The sequence below is a fragment of the Macrotis lagotis genome, chromosome 1, assembly GCF_037893015.1.
Source record: "Macrotis lagotis isolate mMagLag1 chromosome 1, bilby.v1.9.chrom.fasta, whole genome shotgun sequence".
NCBI classification, from domain to species: domain Eukaryota; kingdom Metazoa; phylum Chordata; class Mammalia; order Peramelemorphia; family Peramelidae; genus Macrotis; species Macrotis lagotis.
Genome location: NC_133658.1, coordinates 292141196 through 292156688, shown reverse-complemented (window position 1 = coordinate 292156688; position 15493 = coordinate 292141196). Strand labels below are relative to the sequence as shown.

Genomic DNA, 15493 nt, shown 5'->3' with positions numbered 1-15493 from the left:
GTGATGGAGTTTGTTTCCTTGCTATTGTCATAGTGGGACCTGGAATAAATAGCTAGTGTTCCTAAGCAGTCTGATTACTGTGCTGTTTTTCATTCTTATCCTTTTCACACCTTCTCTAGATTGCTTGTTTTTTTAGTTTTCTCTTTTCTCCAAAATTTCATTCTGCTGATCTCCCAAGTAAATGGATGCCAAAGAAATGCTGAAGAAATTTCTTGCCAATGGTCTTTTGCCACCTAGTATATCTTAGCAAGCTTCAGCAGGGAGCCTCAGTGCTTTATTCCAAATGTTAATGTCATATATTCTCTGGGAAGCATTCATAATGTTGAACAGCTTAGGAATAGCATTCTCTCCACTTTACAGGTAATGTTCTTCTCAGAAATACTAAAAATTGATGAAACAGATGAGTATATAATGTTTTGAGGAAATGGGAATGGGAAGCAAAATGGTCAGCTTTAAAGGTGATATGGAATTTAGAGCTAGAAGGGACCTCTACAGAGTAGTCTTAATTTTTTCATTTTATAGATGAAGAAACTGAGGTCCAGAGAATTTGACTTGGCCAGGGTCATAGGAAGTCAGTGGCAGAGAAAGGATTAATGTTTAGGTTGCCTGACCTAAGATACAGGCCTTTCTTCAAAATCATATGAATTCTTGATATTTAAAAGTAAGAAAGTTTTTTTGTATAGATTTAAATCAAAATAGGAACTTCCAAACCATCTCTTTTGCCCCTTTGTTGTCTGGTATAGAAGGGTTGAGAATCTGTTTTGTACTTTTTCTTGTCTTCTCCACCTCAGGTACCTTGAGGTTATGAGGAAACTTCAGAAAACCTACAGGATGGAGCCAGCTGGAAGCCAAGGAGTGTGGGGTCTAGATGACTTCCAGTTTTTGCCCTTCATCTGGGGCAGTTCTCAGCTTATAGGTACCAAAGAAGACTCTTCTTCCCTTTCCCTTAGGGCATCCCTGTACTCCCTCCCTCCTTTCTCTTTCCCTTTTTACCTCTTGTCCAGACCCCAGCACCTGGCAGCCAGTGACAGCTTGTGAACCAGGGCATTAAACCAGCTATTGACTGAGGCTGTTTTGTTGTTGACCTTCTGCTGTGAGTGGGTATGGTGATGCTGTGGGAGGAGGAGGTAGAGCCCTGCAGAGATAATGGGAAGTGACAAGGACTGAAGATGCAAGGCTTCTTGCTTTAGTGCTTAATGCGTTGATGTGAAATTTAGACCCCCAGCTTCTGGTAGCAGCTGTGGTGTTTTTATATTTAAAATGAGGGATACTCTTAAGTTTAGTGACCAGTAAGATTTCATGTTACCCTCTATTATTATGAGCAGTGTGTAGAACCCATCAGAGAAACAAGTCACTCTCCACCCCCTGCAACAAGATTCCTTTCCCCTAATACAAGTCAGCTATTGATTTGTTAAGGTCCACGTCAAACCCATACTTTGCATACTTTGACTCAGAACTTCTACATTGGCTCATTTTGGCAGGACAAGAAGAATTAAAGAATAGGGTTGCTTTATTTTCCATTTTGCTTGGAATGAGTCAACTTCAAGTTATAAGTCTAGATCAGCTACTGATTCTTTGAGTCCATTATAGCCTCTATTTGTCTCTTAATAGGCAGATAGGTAATGAAGTAGATAGTGCACTGGCCCTGGAGTCAGAAAGACCTGAGTTCCAATCCAGTCTTAGATTCTTACTAACTGTGTGACTCTGAGCAAATCACTTAACCTCTGTTTACCTCAGTTTCCTCATCTGTAAAAATGGAAATAATAATCATACCTACCTTCAAGGGTTGTTGTGAGGATAAAATGAGATTATATTTGTAAAATATTTTGTGAACTTTAAAGTGCTATATAAATGCTAGTTACCATTTTCATATTTATTATTTGTAGCTAGGCTGTAGTTGAGAAGGAATATATAGTTTTTTTTAAGTTTTTTTTTGCAAGGCAATGGGGGTTAAGTGGCTTGCCCAAGGCCACACAGCTAGGTAATTATTAAGTGTCTGAGGCTGGATTTGAACTCAGGTACTCCTGACTCCAGGGCCGGTGCTGTATCCACTGCGCCACTTAACTGCCCCCTAGGAATATATAGTTTTAAGGACCAGTTTTTTCACTATGAGATTTTCTACCTTTCTTAGAACACCCACACTTGGAGCCTAGGCACTTCGTGGATGAGAAGGCAGTAAATGAGAATCACAAGGACTATATGTTCCTGGAATGCATCCTATTTATTACTGAGGTGAGAGGACTATGGTTTTTCTTTTAGGGGTGGAGAGAATCTGTCAATGGCACTCCCCAGTTTAGAGTCCCCAAGCCTGACCCTTCTTTTTTTTTTTTTTTTTTTTTAAGGTTTTTGCAAGGCATATGGGGTTAAGTGGCTTGCCCAAGGCCACACAGTTAGGTAATTATTAAGTGTCTGAGACCGGATTCGAACCCAGGTACTCCTGACTCCAGGGCCGGTGCTTTATCCACTGCGCCACCCAGCTGCCCCAAGCCTGACCCTTATGAACTAAGTGAAACATGACACTGCATAAAGATGGGTTTTTGATTCTATAATATGAGATAGATTTGATCTGAGGAGTGAGCCATGTAATTTCTTTTTAAAGAGACAAGGGAAATAGTAAATAAAGATAGAAAGAAAACCAAAGAAACCTTTCACCTTCCCCTTCAGTTATCAGGTGATAGCTTGATGATGGGCATTTAATAGAACCCACAACTAGTGAGGTTTCTTTCCTCTAGGAGTTTTCTTCTTTGCACGTCCATAATTTCTTATACTGATACTGTCAATTTTGATTCTTTTTTTTTTTTTAAGGTTTTTGCAAGGCAAATGGGGTTAAGTGGCTTGCCCAAATCCACACAGCTAGGTAATTATTAAGTGTCTGAGACCGGATTTGAACCCAGGTACTCCTGACTCCAGGGCTGGTGCTTTATCCACTACGCCACCTAGCCGCCCCTTGATTCTTTCTCTTCAAAAAAATTTGAGAAGGGGGAGCTAGATGTACCAACTTATTCCTTGTACACATATATGTCTGGAAACCCTGTGTACTTTAATAAAAAACTTCAGGCTCACATTCTTGCTAGATTGACAGAATTGTGCATATTATCACCATTCTTGGGACTTTCCTATCCCACTTAACCCCTGTTTTTTAAGGAAGAGACACTGATTGGTCTGTGATACTACAGTTACTTTTTGGTTGTTGTTAAGCTCTTGGATCCTTCAGAAATCAGAGGTTAAAATGGAAAGATTCTTTTTTTTTAACCCCCCCCCCCACAAACTACCAAAGAGAATCTGGAATTGATGGTAGCTTCACCAATTCTTAATTCAAGAAGATCTGTTTTCAGCATTGGGGATAGGTAGACCTAGATGAGAGGACTCAAGGAAATTGAACTGAGAATAGCTTGAATAGGAGAATTTCATTTTGTCTTGTAGAAAGGTCTTTTTCAGGGGCGGCTAGGTGGCACAGTGGACAGAACCCTGGAGTCAGGAGTACCTGGGTTCAAATCCGGTCTCAGACACTTAATAATTACCAAGCTGTGTGGCCTTGGGCAAGTCACTTAACCCCATTGCCTTGCAAAAACCTAAAAAGGAAAAAAAAAGATATTTTGCTTCCTTTCAGTTTTTTGGTGAGAAAAAACTTGTGGGTCAGCTAGGTGGTAGTGGATAGCAAAAAGGTTTCATCTTTATGAGTTCAAATCTGGTCACAGAAACTTATTACCCATGTGACCCTGGGTGAATTCACTTAACCCTGTTTACCTTAGTTTCCATATCAGTAAAATGAGCTGGAGAAGGAAATAGCAAACCACTCCATTATCTTTGCCAAGAAATTCCCAAATAGGGTCATGATGGAAAAATGACTGAACAACAAAAATTTCAACTGTTTAGTAACTGTTTTAGCTCTCCCTGTTAACTATAGCCTCCTGGGGCTAGGAAAAATTGGGGTAGTCTCCAGCATGTGGGAGATTACAGTTCATATTTCTGATAAATAACTTTTACTGAAATTTGAATTGTACATTTTCTACAACAAAAGGAAATCATACTATTGACTGCCACTAGGTGGCACTGAAAGCTTAGTGAACACTTAGGATTTGATGAAATTGAAAAGGGTGGGTGTTGATGTATAAGGGGGTAAAAGTTTTTCTTTTCTTCTTTATCTAGCTCTCCTTCTCTACTTTTTTTGGCCTTAATCTTTTTATTTTCTGCTCCAAAACACTATTAATAGTTGAACATTAGGAATTATATTATCAAGGGCCTGTTGATGAAGAGGATTAATTTTGATCTATACATTGTATAGAAGTATATTAATGTGACTAGTGGGGTTGTATGTCTGCTAGTTCCCATCCAGTACTCTAATTTATGTATCATCTCTCTCCTTTCTTCTTACATAGCACTACCATCCTTCCCCCATCAATCCTGTGTCAATCTTAAATAAAAAGAAATAAAAGCAATAAAAAGAAATGCATGTAATGTCTTGATGAAGAAGAACATTTGAGTGTGGAGGCCCAGAGGCTTCACTATCACACCTGGAGTTGAAGGTCTTAGGCAAGAACTTGAGGCATTAGGATAAGTTTTAATTTTTTGAGCTTATTATATAGTTTGTGGATTAAAAAAGGAAACAAACTCTTAAGGAATTAGTTAGAATGAATTCCTTCTAGGAGAGAGAAAGATGGGGGTGGAGAGAGAGAGAAAGAGAAGGAGAGAGAAAGAGAGAGAGAGAGAAAGAGGGAGTGAGAGAGCAGGAGCGCACAGGCAAGAAAACTGTGTATGGAGGTTCTTAGGGGAAATCTCAGTTCTTTGGTGACCTGTGTATTCTCCATATTGAAGACTATGTTCTAAGAAGCCTGTTGCCCTGGGATATGTAGTCCTGGTGCCTTTAAGAGCCCAGGGCAGGCAGGAAAGGAATTTCAGTTTCAATCTGGCTTCTAAATTTGGAGTTTTGGGAAGGGAGGGATCAGATTTCAGCTGGAAGGGAAGGAGCTGACAGGAAGGCACTGCACAGAGCCTTCCCTCCCTCTTCCCCCCCAGCCTTTTCCCCTCCCCCCCCCCCAGTTACTGACAGAGGAACCATTTACAAAAGGCCGATTCTCTTGGGAGCAGAGAGGCAGGAACGCAGCGTCTGTGAGTAATTTCCTGCTCAATATGGCTGCTCTGACTCACTCAATTCCCCTGGGGTCACTGCGGGACTGCAGCTTGCTTGCTTGTTCTAGTGTGCTCTCTTCTCCCTTTGTGGCTAGAATGAGCTAATTTTTTCTTCTCACTCCTATTTCTTCTCTTCTTTATTTTCCCAAACAATTATAACTCTCCTTGAAGTGACCCAGCAGTGGCCAACTCCCTCAGAAATGGGCCAGTTCCCACCATGCTGGGTCTTTGGTAGTATTCTTATTCTCTTTTCTATTTCCTTTTAGCCTTTGTGGGGAAGGGGTTTTGACACATTGAGAATATGTCCAAATCCTATTCCAGCAGACCAAAGAGGCCATCTTGAGAATGTATCACCAAGATACAGTGTCCTAGGTAATGAGTGAGGCACCACAGAATTAGCTGGAGAGCTTTCATTTCTAACCTTACAACTTTCATTTAGGGATATATACTTGTACTGAATTGGTTCCTAGAAGCCCACGGAATAAGGAATTTGACTTGATGCAGCAGGGTAAAGCATTAGGGTTCCAAAGCATTTTCCTGTTCGATTTGTTTCAACAAGCATTTAAACTATTAACCTCTTCCTTAGGAATACTGCTTGAACTCAGCACTGGGGAGTAACTTAGGTGACCCTGTGGATACAGCACTGTAAGATGTTACATTCAAAGTGGACCATATATATTAGATCTATGATCCTGGGCAAATCACTTAACCTCTGTGAAATAATATTTGTAAGGCACTGCAAAAACCTGGAAGAGCTATACCAGTGCTAGTTATCATCATCATCATCCTCACAAAAGAATGATTTCTTCTCCCCTCCCCCTCCCCCCAGTTCAGATGAGAAAACCACTTGAAAATTAACTAGAAATCAAACCAAGGCACTGTTTGCCAAATTATGATTGCCAAAATGAATACTATAGATAGTAAATGCTATGAGATACAAAAGAAAGGAAAAGGAAAGCTCTATGGACTTTGAAGGATGAATAAAATTTGGAATGATAGAAAAGAGTGGAGAGGATGTTCTATTCAGGGGAAAGCAACACAGATAAAGTCATGGGGACTGAGGGGGAGAGCATGGTATATTTAGGAGCCTTTGGCTTGACATTGCCTCTTCTGCTTCCTTTGGAGTTGAGTTAAATGGTGAGTATAATGTTTAGTTATAATGATCATTGAACTTGTATGTCCAGAATCTTTGGGGTCTGGATGTTTTGTATCCCATTGGATGTGAAAGGTTACACTGGTAAAAAGAACTGCTTTTCTTGATTGAAATATTCAGTGATTCATTGTAATTGGAGGGATGATGGTGCTTCAGGGTATGATTGGGTAGTACCTTAAGCAACAATAAGAAAAGAGGAATAGGACTGAATGAATTATGTTTGAGTTCTAATCATATTTCTGCTTTCATGTCCATAAACCCCATCATCTTTAGTAAAATGCAAAATCTTTATATCCTAGTCAGAATAAACAAAGAGATAGTTCCCTTCACATCAAGGCCCTGGGTTCAGGGTCATATGAATGAATTATTGTGAAGGACTTTGTTTATTTGCCATACCTAAAAAGGAATTCTCTCCCAACAGGTAGTAGGTTTAGTGCTTTAATTTCATCCCTGGAAAAAGGGTTAATGATAATGCACTAGCTTAAGGTTGTTGCTATAATATAGGACCTGACATACTCCTCATTTGTCATACTGAGCTCTTCTCTGGGTCCTGTTCTTCTGGCATATATGCTGGGTACAAGGTAGCCCTGATCTAGATGTGTTCATGGATGGAGATTATTAACTGTTCAGTTAATAAATAAAAATGTGTTTGCCTCATGATGGTAGAAAGATCTCCTCAGGAAAATAAAAGCCTCTTGGCCTCTGTGCTGTGGTTTCTGATGTCATGGGAACTTCGCTCAGCAAAGCAGACTACTGCATTTTTTTTTTTCTCTCCCTGAGGGTCTGAACCATTCTCCAAGGATAAGGGGCCAAGGACCAGAGTGGTCCTTGTGATTGTGCCTGCTGTTTACTGCTGCCGGGGTTCTTTCCACTCACTTTCTGGTGTGACTGGCAGAGAATATTTAGACTGATTTTTTTAAAAAATGTCTTTCAACTGCACTATACTCCAAAGACCTCTCTACCACATGGAGTGTAGTGTAATACCTGTTTTCGTTTCTCAACCTCAACCATCCAAAGACAGAACCTGTAACTTCCCTTCCCTGCCTCCCCCCACTCCCCCTTCCTATTCCTACCTTGGGCTCTGTGGCAGGTACAAACTGAGTTTCAATCAGAAAGAGGCTACCCTTTGTATTTCTGTGTTTTGTGGTGGTGGTGGTGGTGGTGGTGGTGGTGGTGGTGGTGGTAGGGCTTGGGGGGAGTTGTTTATCTGAGTGGGAATGAGTCATACTGTTGGAAAGCTCAGCAGTGTGTTGCACTAGGGAAATGGATGGAAGCTGTACCAACCGCTAGAATGGGAATTTTATCTTCCTGTGTCTGCTGTTTGGTGGCAGTGGGGGTGACTATTTCTATCAGACAGGTATATGAAGCAGAAAGGTGATTGTCAGTGGACTGGAGAGGCAAAGACTGAAAGGGTATAAGCATGTATTAGTATAGAACTAGGACCAGGGTCATCTTGAATGTTTGTTTGAAATCAGTGTGACTCTGAGTCACTGTGGCGATGGATAAACTTCCCTGCTGGCTTGGTATACCCCCTCTTCCCCATCCCCCACCTCTCTGAACTCTTCCATTGTCCCTTCCAGATGAAGACCGGCCCCTTTGCTGAGCACTCCAACCAGCTGTGGAACATCAGTGCTGTACCTTCCTGGTCCAAAGTGAACCAGGGCCTCATCCGAATGTATAAAGCTGAGGTGAGTTTTGGTAGAAGATCTAGTCAGCTGCCTGTTATCTTCTTTACTTACTCTTCTTATTCTTGATACAATCCAGTCCCTGGAAAGAATCATTTCTTCTTCTTTTATGGGTGAAATTAGGTAGAACTCTAAACTGGGAATCAGAAGACCTGGTTTTTTAGGGTCTTCTATCTTGGTGACTTTAAACAATTTACTTAACTTCTGCTTAGCCCATCTCCCAGAAAAGAGGAAAAACCTCCCCCCCCATTTATTTCATTAGAATTCATTAGATTTAGGGGGTACATTGTTCTTCCTAAGTGGTAGTCAGATTGTATTTGCCCAGTTTCTATTAGTGCCCTCTTCAGGAGGGTTTCCTCTGCCTTTAGCTAATAAGAATTTAGAAGTCTTAACTCTTCCCCCTTCAAGCCAGTCCTGAAAGTATTTTTCATGCCTGAAGAGGTTTTAGAACCAGTGAAATTGCTCTTTATAACTAGAGAAAGTGGAATTGGGCTTCAGACTTCCTGCCCAGAAAATCAAAGAACATGGATCCTTGAGGGCCCCTTTTCATGTCTCAAACTGATCCTGGGGATTGGCTTCATTGTGTCTCTTAGATGGTCATTTTCTCTTGATTCTTAGACACTGTGTTCTGTTTCTGGAAAGAAATGATCTTTTCAGCTTTTCCATCTTTTCAGAGGGTATAAAGGTACAAAGGGTTACATATGGAATAATGTAATTAGCAACACCAAAAATTCTGTGAATATGTTAGGCATTCTCACTTTATCCAAGCACTTGAAAGGGTTAATAGAGCTGGTGCTGACCAGGCCTAGCCCTCTCTCTCTTCCTTTCACCCCTCCCCCTCCCCTTCCTCTGAACTTCACATCCTGTGTTTAGGTTCCAACCCACATACCTCTCTAATCTAAGAGGCGTCATTCGAAGGAGCTGTGCTGGCTCCTTCCGGCTGCAGGCTAGCTCTCTTCTCTCCCTTGTCAGGGGAATAATAGGGTCATCTTTCCTTGTCTCAACCTGATCTCTTAGGATTTGCGTAGTGGGGAGGTAGTTGGCCCTTATGTCCTCATCATCTACTTTCCATATTCCCCACATTCCTTCCCTCACCCTCCTTCATTGATCTGCCTACAAACATGTACAAGAGGCTATTTTTATACTTTCCAATAGTTGGTCTTTTTAGTCCTGTCCTTCTTGCATACTTGTTAGGGGAACTACTCAGAACACAGATGCTCTGGGTCACAATGACAAGGAACGCTATCAGGATTGTTTGTATAATATGAGGTTTGTTAGTATAGTTGCTTTTGGAAGGACTTTTATCTTGGTTCTTCAGATTGCCTGTTTTGATCCTTTACAGGTCCCAACTTTTTCAGGCACTAGAATCTTAAGAAAGATTCTAGCTTGTGCCTTAGGCATAGAAGGATATGGTAGGAGGAGGGAGTTCCCTGGATAGCAATAGAACTGTTCTTACCCAGGCCCAGGGCGTTGGCCTCTAGGGGGACAATTAGCAAGGCTTGGCCTTGCTGAGTTACTATGTTGGCCAGAGGCTCCCATCTGCTCCATCCCCAAAGAATTAAATTTTCCTGTCCCCCAAAGCCACTTTTTTGTCCCTAGTCTAACTCCCCATTTCCATTGTTGCTTTAAGTGCCCTGTAGGCTTTGGCAATGGGGGAGTTAAAACAACAGGATGTGTTCCTAAATTCTCTGGACTTCTTCTGGGCTTGGTATGCCAGTGCCTGGTCCCCAAAGAAAGCACGATTTGGGATGAAGGGCTGTGTGGGTGGAGTAGGAAGAACATCTATCCCCTCACCAAGAATCCTTATCTTGGCTGATTCTCTTGACTGAGTTCTTGAAGCAAACTGACCTCTAACCCTTGTTAGAATTCCAGTACCCTGGTGGGGTGGGGGTGGGGGGGTGGGGGAGAAGCTTTCTCTGAACTCCCACTACTTTCTTGATGACATAAGTGCAATGGTAGCTGCCTTTGTTTCTGTCCCCTGTCATGGTCTTCTCTGGGGATGACCTCCCCTTTCCCCGCCCAACTGCTTGTTCTGTCCTGTTTCTGTTTACCCTCTGGAGACTAGTTGTGATTGAAAACTGTCCTGTACTGTCATCTGGGGTGTCTCCTCTCCTTCAATTTCAGTATTCTGATATTTTATGAAGATGCTCAAGCTAGTGAGACTTGATCCAACATTTCATCTGACCATGAGATCCTTGTGTTTCCACCTCAGCCTCCCCCCCCTTCCTTTTGGCTGTTGAGGTGAAAAGATAAAGCTTTGTTCTAAGTCTATTTTATGACTATGACTTGCTTTTGCCCCCGAGACTTGGAGATCAAGGCCATAGTTTGGCCCTTGCGCCATTCCCTTCAGCAGTGGTAGTCCATCTCTTGATCGTGTCAAAGAGTCATACTCCCAATTTATTAATATGGCTGGAGGTATGAGAAGAGACTTTGTGTCAGTGTTGTAGAGACCCTCATAATGGAAGTCATTCAGCATTTAGAGTGAGCGAATGATAGCAGTTTGGATTATTTTGGCTTTCTTTGGAACCCAGACTGGACCTAGAAGATTTAAGAATAGGACGACAGATTGATAGGTTTGGATCCATATTTGGTTTAAGATGCAAAGCTATGGGAATACAAAGTCAGAAATGACAAACAGTTCTTTACTCTCAAGGAACTTAGAGTCTACTTTGTGAAATAAGATGAATTCAAGTAAGTAAATGCAGGATATTATACTCTCCCTCCACAAATTAATACTAGAAAGACCAGTAAGTGGTACCTGAATTTAGGTCTTGAAGAAAGCTTAGGCATTTTAGTAACAGAGGTGAGGAGAAGTCCTCCAGGCTGTATGTATGTGTGTATGTGTGTGTGATATTTTCTTAAGGAGCTAGTGCACTGGAAGATAACATTTTGAGTCTCTATTCTCAAATGTTCATAACTGGAGGGAATGCTGCCCTGTGACTACAAACTCTGTTTGCTATATCCCTTTTCCTTTGATAAATCTCCCTTTCACCTCACCAGACCCTTCAAGCTAAAGGTCTGGGTTAGGTTTGGCTTTACACAGTGTTTACAGCTCCTTTGCTCAGCTTCTCTTTTTCTTATACAGTGTGTTAGGATGCTGGGAGTTTTTTGGGAGGTTAGGAGGATTTCAGCTGGTTCTTATTGTCTTGCTTTGGAGTGCCAAGATGCTTTCAGTCCAGTGAATTTAGAATTGTGAAGCTGGGTCCTTGGCTGTTACCCTGTACTGGGATGAAAATGATTTCTAGCCTCATCTCCAGGGGACCCAGGATAGGAATCATTCAGGGGATTCTAGGAGCTGCTCTTAATGGGTTCTGGTTCTAAAACTTTTATTCTTTGTCTTATCTTCAGTGCTTATTCTTGATTCTTGGCTTGCTTTTTTATCCATTCTGCCTTTCTTCTTCCTGGAGGGGTTCTCTGGGAGGGATTGGATTTCTCCCAAAATGTTGTTCTCTTTTGATAGTAGGAATGCTAAGAGAGAGTTTATTAGATAGAAAAGGAAAATCATCAGGAAAAATGGAATCAGTGCTGAAACATGTGGTATTTCCTCTGTATAGGCTGAGGTGGAGAAACTTCCTCTAAACTTCCTCAAAGTGACCATCGTTGACATCTTAGTGTAGGTTGTCAACCTTAGCCTCATGCATACTTAGACCTTAATTAGTTGTGTGACTCTTCTTCCAATAGGTAAAGTAATGGCTTTAGAGATACCTTTTTAGCTGCTAATATTAACTTACTTATTTTTCACTCTTTTTTATGTGCCCTTCAGTGCCTGGAGAAGTTTCCCGTGATCCAGCACTTTAAGTTTGGTAGCCTGCTGCCGATCCAACCTGTCACATCATCATAGAAGAGGCGGGGGAACAACCACCGCTATCCTGGAGGTCACCAGCTCCCTCACCCTGCTCCCCTCACTTTTCCAATACTACTTACCTGCTGATCTCTCTGGTCCTTGAGGCAATTCTCCAAGATATGTGAACACCCCCAGTGCAAATGCTGAAGGACCCAGAATGGGAAGAATGACCAAAGTGTGGCCAGTCGCCTGCCTTTTCCCCAGAGGCGAGATGAGGGAAGCAGGGTCCTTATGGCTACCTGACCCCCACCCCACCTCTGTCCTTACCCCTCTCAAATTCCCAGTCCCATTTACGTGCTAAATCTGCTCTGTACCATCATATATGTGGGGGATTGATATGTTTTACTGTTTCCATTGGAGGAGATTAGGAGGAAAGAGAGCCCTGGCTGTTTCCTGGCTGTTTTTTTGTGAGTTTCCTCCTCTTTCCAAAGCCCTTCTTTTAGGAGCCTGGTGTTGATTGCAGGGCTCAGTTTCCTTACTTGATCTTCTGAGGCCTGAGAAGAGGGCTTTGGGCAAGGGATCAGTGAAGATACAAGGCTAGAGGCAATGCCCATGTATCCTGGCTGTGGTGAGGAAATGAACAATTGTAGCCAACGCTCATTCTAGTTCTTTTTTGTTGTGGTGCTCAGGTCTGCAATCCTCCCTGGGTATAATATAATATATGGTTATATATTGCTTCACTTTTTTTTTTGCAGCTGCTGTAAGTTTCTAGGATAATCCAGTCCAATTCTCAGCACTGGTTGTCCTCTGGTTGTCCTTTGGGTGGGTACTAGGCTTTTGGGTGGTGAGGACAGAGTTCCTTGTTAAATGGTTGTATCAGTTCTGTTGTATGAAACCTTTCCCCTCAATGAATGGTAAGTGAGATATACTGGTGGTATTTGGGGCTGATTTAGTGGAAATCTTGGCTCTTGGATTCTTGCAATTAAAGCCAGCTCTAAGGTTAGACTCATACCATCATACCATTTGTAACACTGTGCTGGCTACAGGTAGGCCACTGTAGGGCCATGAAAAAGAGGAACTTGTTATCTCAACTCCCTCTTTCCTTTGGAAAGCAATTGCATGTCACTGGGATTTTCCTAGGTTCAAGGGCAAAACAGAGGAGGTAGCATAAACTTCCTTTGGGAAATCTGGTCTTACACTATTAGAGCCATTTGAGGCTGAGGTAAGTGACTTGCTTGAGGGCTAAGTTATAGCACTCTAGCTCTTGGACATTTGGATTTAAAAATGGGGGGGTGGTGAACTGGGATAGGAATGATGCTGTTAGCACTTAAGTTCCAAGTTTTCTTCAATACAGCAAACATTTATTGAGCTGTTCCAGAGGTGTTAGCAGGATCTGGGTTTTGCAGGTTTTACCTATAGAAGTCCCTTTTCCATTAAGTGTTCCTTTCTCTGCTCTTGATATCAGGGTTGCATTTTTCTTTTCCTTTAAAAAAAAAGTTTTATTTGCTGCCCTGGCCCATCTCTTCAGATCTTTCACATATCCCCAGATCTGAGTACCACTCCTTTTGGTTTAGGGGAAATACCCTGACAAGCACAATGTGTTGGATTTCCTCTCTGATCTGTGGTCCCATTATCATCTCTGTGGATGTGAGCTGGAATGTCATCCAGGGCCACTCACCCAGAGCAGTCTCAGGTCTTGAGCTGGGGGAGAAGATATGAGTTACATAAAGTTTTCCAAAGGGAGGCCAAATGTCTTCCACCAGGACCCCTCATGGAGTTAGGTAGACTGTGACCTTCCTGGCCTCTCATGCAAGGGCCTGCCCACTATGTGCCAACACCACTCCATTTTGAGGCTGCTTCACCCTAACCCCTTGCTCTTTCATTGCTGTTCTGATTAAAAATCTGTTTTGCACCTGGAGCTGATGTGGATGTCTGTCTTATATACCATATACCATATGCCTGCTGTCTTTCCCCTTAGATAGTTCTGGGATCCATCTCCCCTTTCTGCATTTTCCCTTTATGGTTACCTGATCTTAAGGTGGCCTTGAATTAGGCTGTCATAGCTGTGTCCTGAGCCAAGCATCCTTTGATTACCCATGATTTCTGCTCTTGGGAATGGGCCAACCTTAAAGTCCTTGATTCTGCTTGGCAGACCTTTGACAGAACTGGAGTGAAACTTTGAGTCTGCACTGAATGGTTCAGTCTGCTTGACTACTGAGTGCAGTTGGTCTTTTAGAAAGGCCATACTCTTATATCACACCCATCAGTTCTGACCCTTCAAGCCAAACTTGATAAAAATATTTTCCTTGGTAGTTGCTGCACTTATACTGTACAACTTCTTCAAAGCTTCCCTGTTCCCATGAGCTTAGGCCCATATTGACTGTATCCCTTGATTTTGTAGACTTTGAGTTAGTTGAACAGAGAGAGCTTGACCATTCATCCCCATTCCAGTGGAGAGGGAAAGACCCAGGCTGTCTGAAACAACTTGAGTCTCATGGAAGTTAATAAGGAAATGAGAATTCTAATTCTGGTTGCCAAAAATGGTCATTCTAAGAATATTAGAAGTTAGGTGGTCCACATGACTAACACAATAGTTGGTTCCAGTATTAAAATAGGGATAAGGTTTAGGGGGGGCCTCTGAGGAAAAGTCCAGTTTGTATATTCCCTTGGCTCATAGTTGCAGGACTGAGTGCAACCCATCTCAATCTGGGAAATGTGCTGAAGTTGGGGGGTAGGAGAAGGACAGTAGGTGGCATTGCTGCTATTAGCATGGGAAGCTAAGATTCCCACAACTTTGTTCCAAATGTTTGCCATTTCCTGAATCCTCTAAGAGTTATTCTTGGGGGGAAAATGAGTGACAAGGGAATGGTGGTGCTGTTAATGGAATTAATTACAAGTTAAGAAGGCTCTTTTGAAGAATAGAGATAAAAAATTTGGTTTTAAACATAGGTTCATAAATTTAGGAATGAATGGAATATTGGATATTGATTGTAAGGTATCAGTGGGACATTTAGGTGAAGATTTACAGCAGTTGAAGATAAGGACCTAAGAAGTAAGTAAAATATTTGTATATTTTCAAGTCTGCTTTGTAAGTGAAGGATTTTTTTAAAGTGACACTTTCAGGTCAAAGTTGCCAATCACATCCCAAGTTTCAATACTTCTTAACAATATTCCAACTCTGTCCATTAGGATCAGGGGATACAAGAAAATCTGCCTAGCTTTAGCATCTCTTAACCATTGGATTACTGAGTTTTATGGACTTTAACCTCCTTGATTCTCATTTGTGAGTTCTACACTTGGATTCCTAAATCTTCGTGGTATTGAGAGACCATAGGAAATACTTCTGTCATTTTGGGGACTGTTCCATTGCTAGAGATGCAAGGTGCCGAGAAAAAGTTGAGTTGTCCTAACTTGCTCCTTAGAAGTTATGTGCTTATAAAATAGGGTTCCATCAACTGGCAAAGGATTCTTTTCAGTCATTTCAATATCCTTGTTTCCCTCAATTCCAAAAGGATTGGATTGTGCTATTACTTGCAAATTTGACTTGAACATTCATAGTCTACTGAGGACTTTGGGTGGGGAAGGAGAATCACCCAAAAAAGAAAAGGAGAAAGCCAAGAATCTCATAAACTCAAAGTCAAGAATCTTATAAACTCTAAAGATCTAAAGACAAGTTTAAAGAGACTGTCCTTCCTTTGTTCATTTGGAAGCTTGTTTCATTTTGTTTTAAACAGAAAATGT

At 41.7% G+C, this 15493-nt stretch overlaps 1 protein-coding gene across 2 annotated transcripts in view; it reads left to right on the top strand.

The window, feature by feature from the left end:
• The window catches only part of PTPA (protein phosphatase 2 phosphatase activator), a 32958-nt gene extending 19288 nt beyond the window's left edge, over positions 1-13670 (top strand). For both annotated transcript variants that reach the window (XM_074210976.1, XM_074210977.1), the window contains exons 8-11: positions 792-916; positions 2132-2232; positions 7864-7971; positions 11732-13670. In XM_074210976.1, the coding sequence (XP_074067077.1) occupies positions 792-916; positions 2132-2232; positions 7864-7971; positions 11732-11809 (412 nt within the window). In that variant the 3' untranslated portion in view covers positions 11810-13670. The remainder of the gene's footprint in view (positions 1-791; positions 917-2131; positions 2233-7863; positions 7972-11731) is intronic.
• Positions 13671-15493: the final 1823 nt, after the last annotated feature.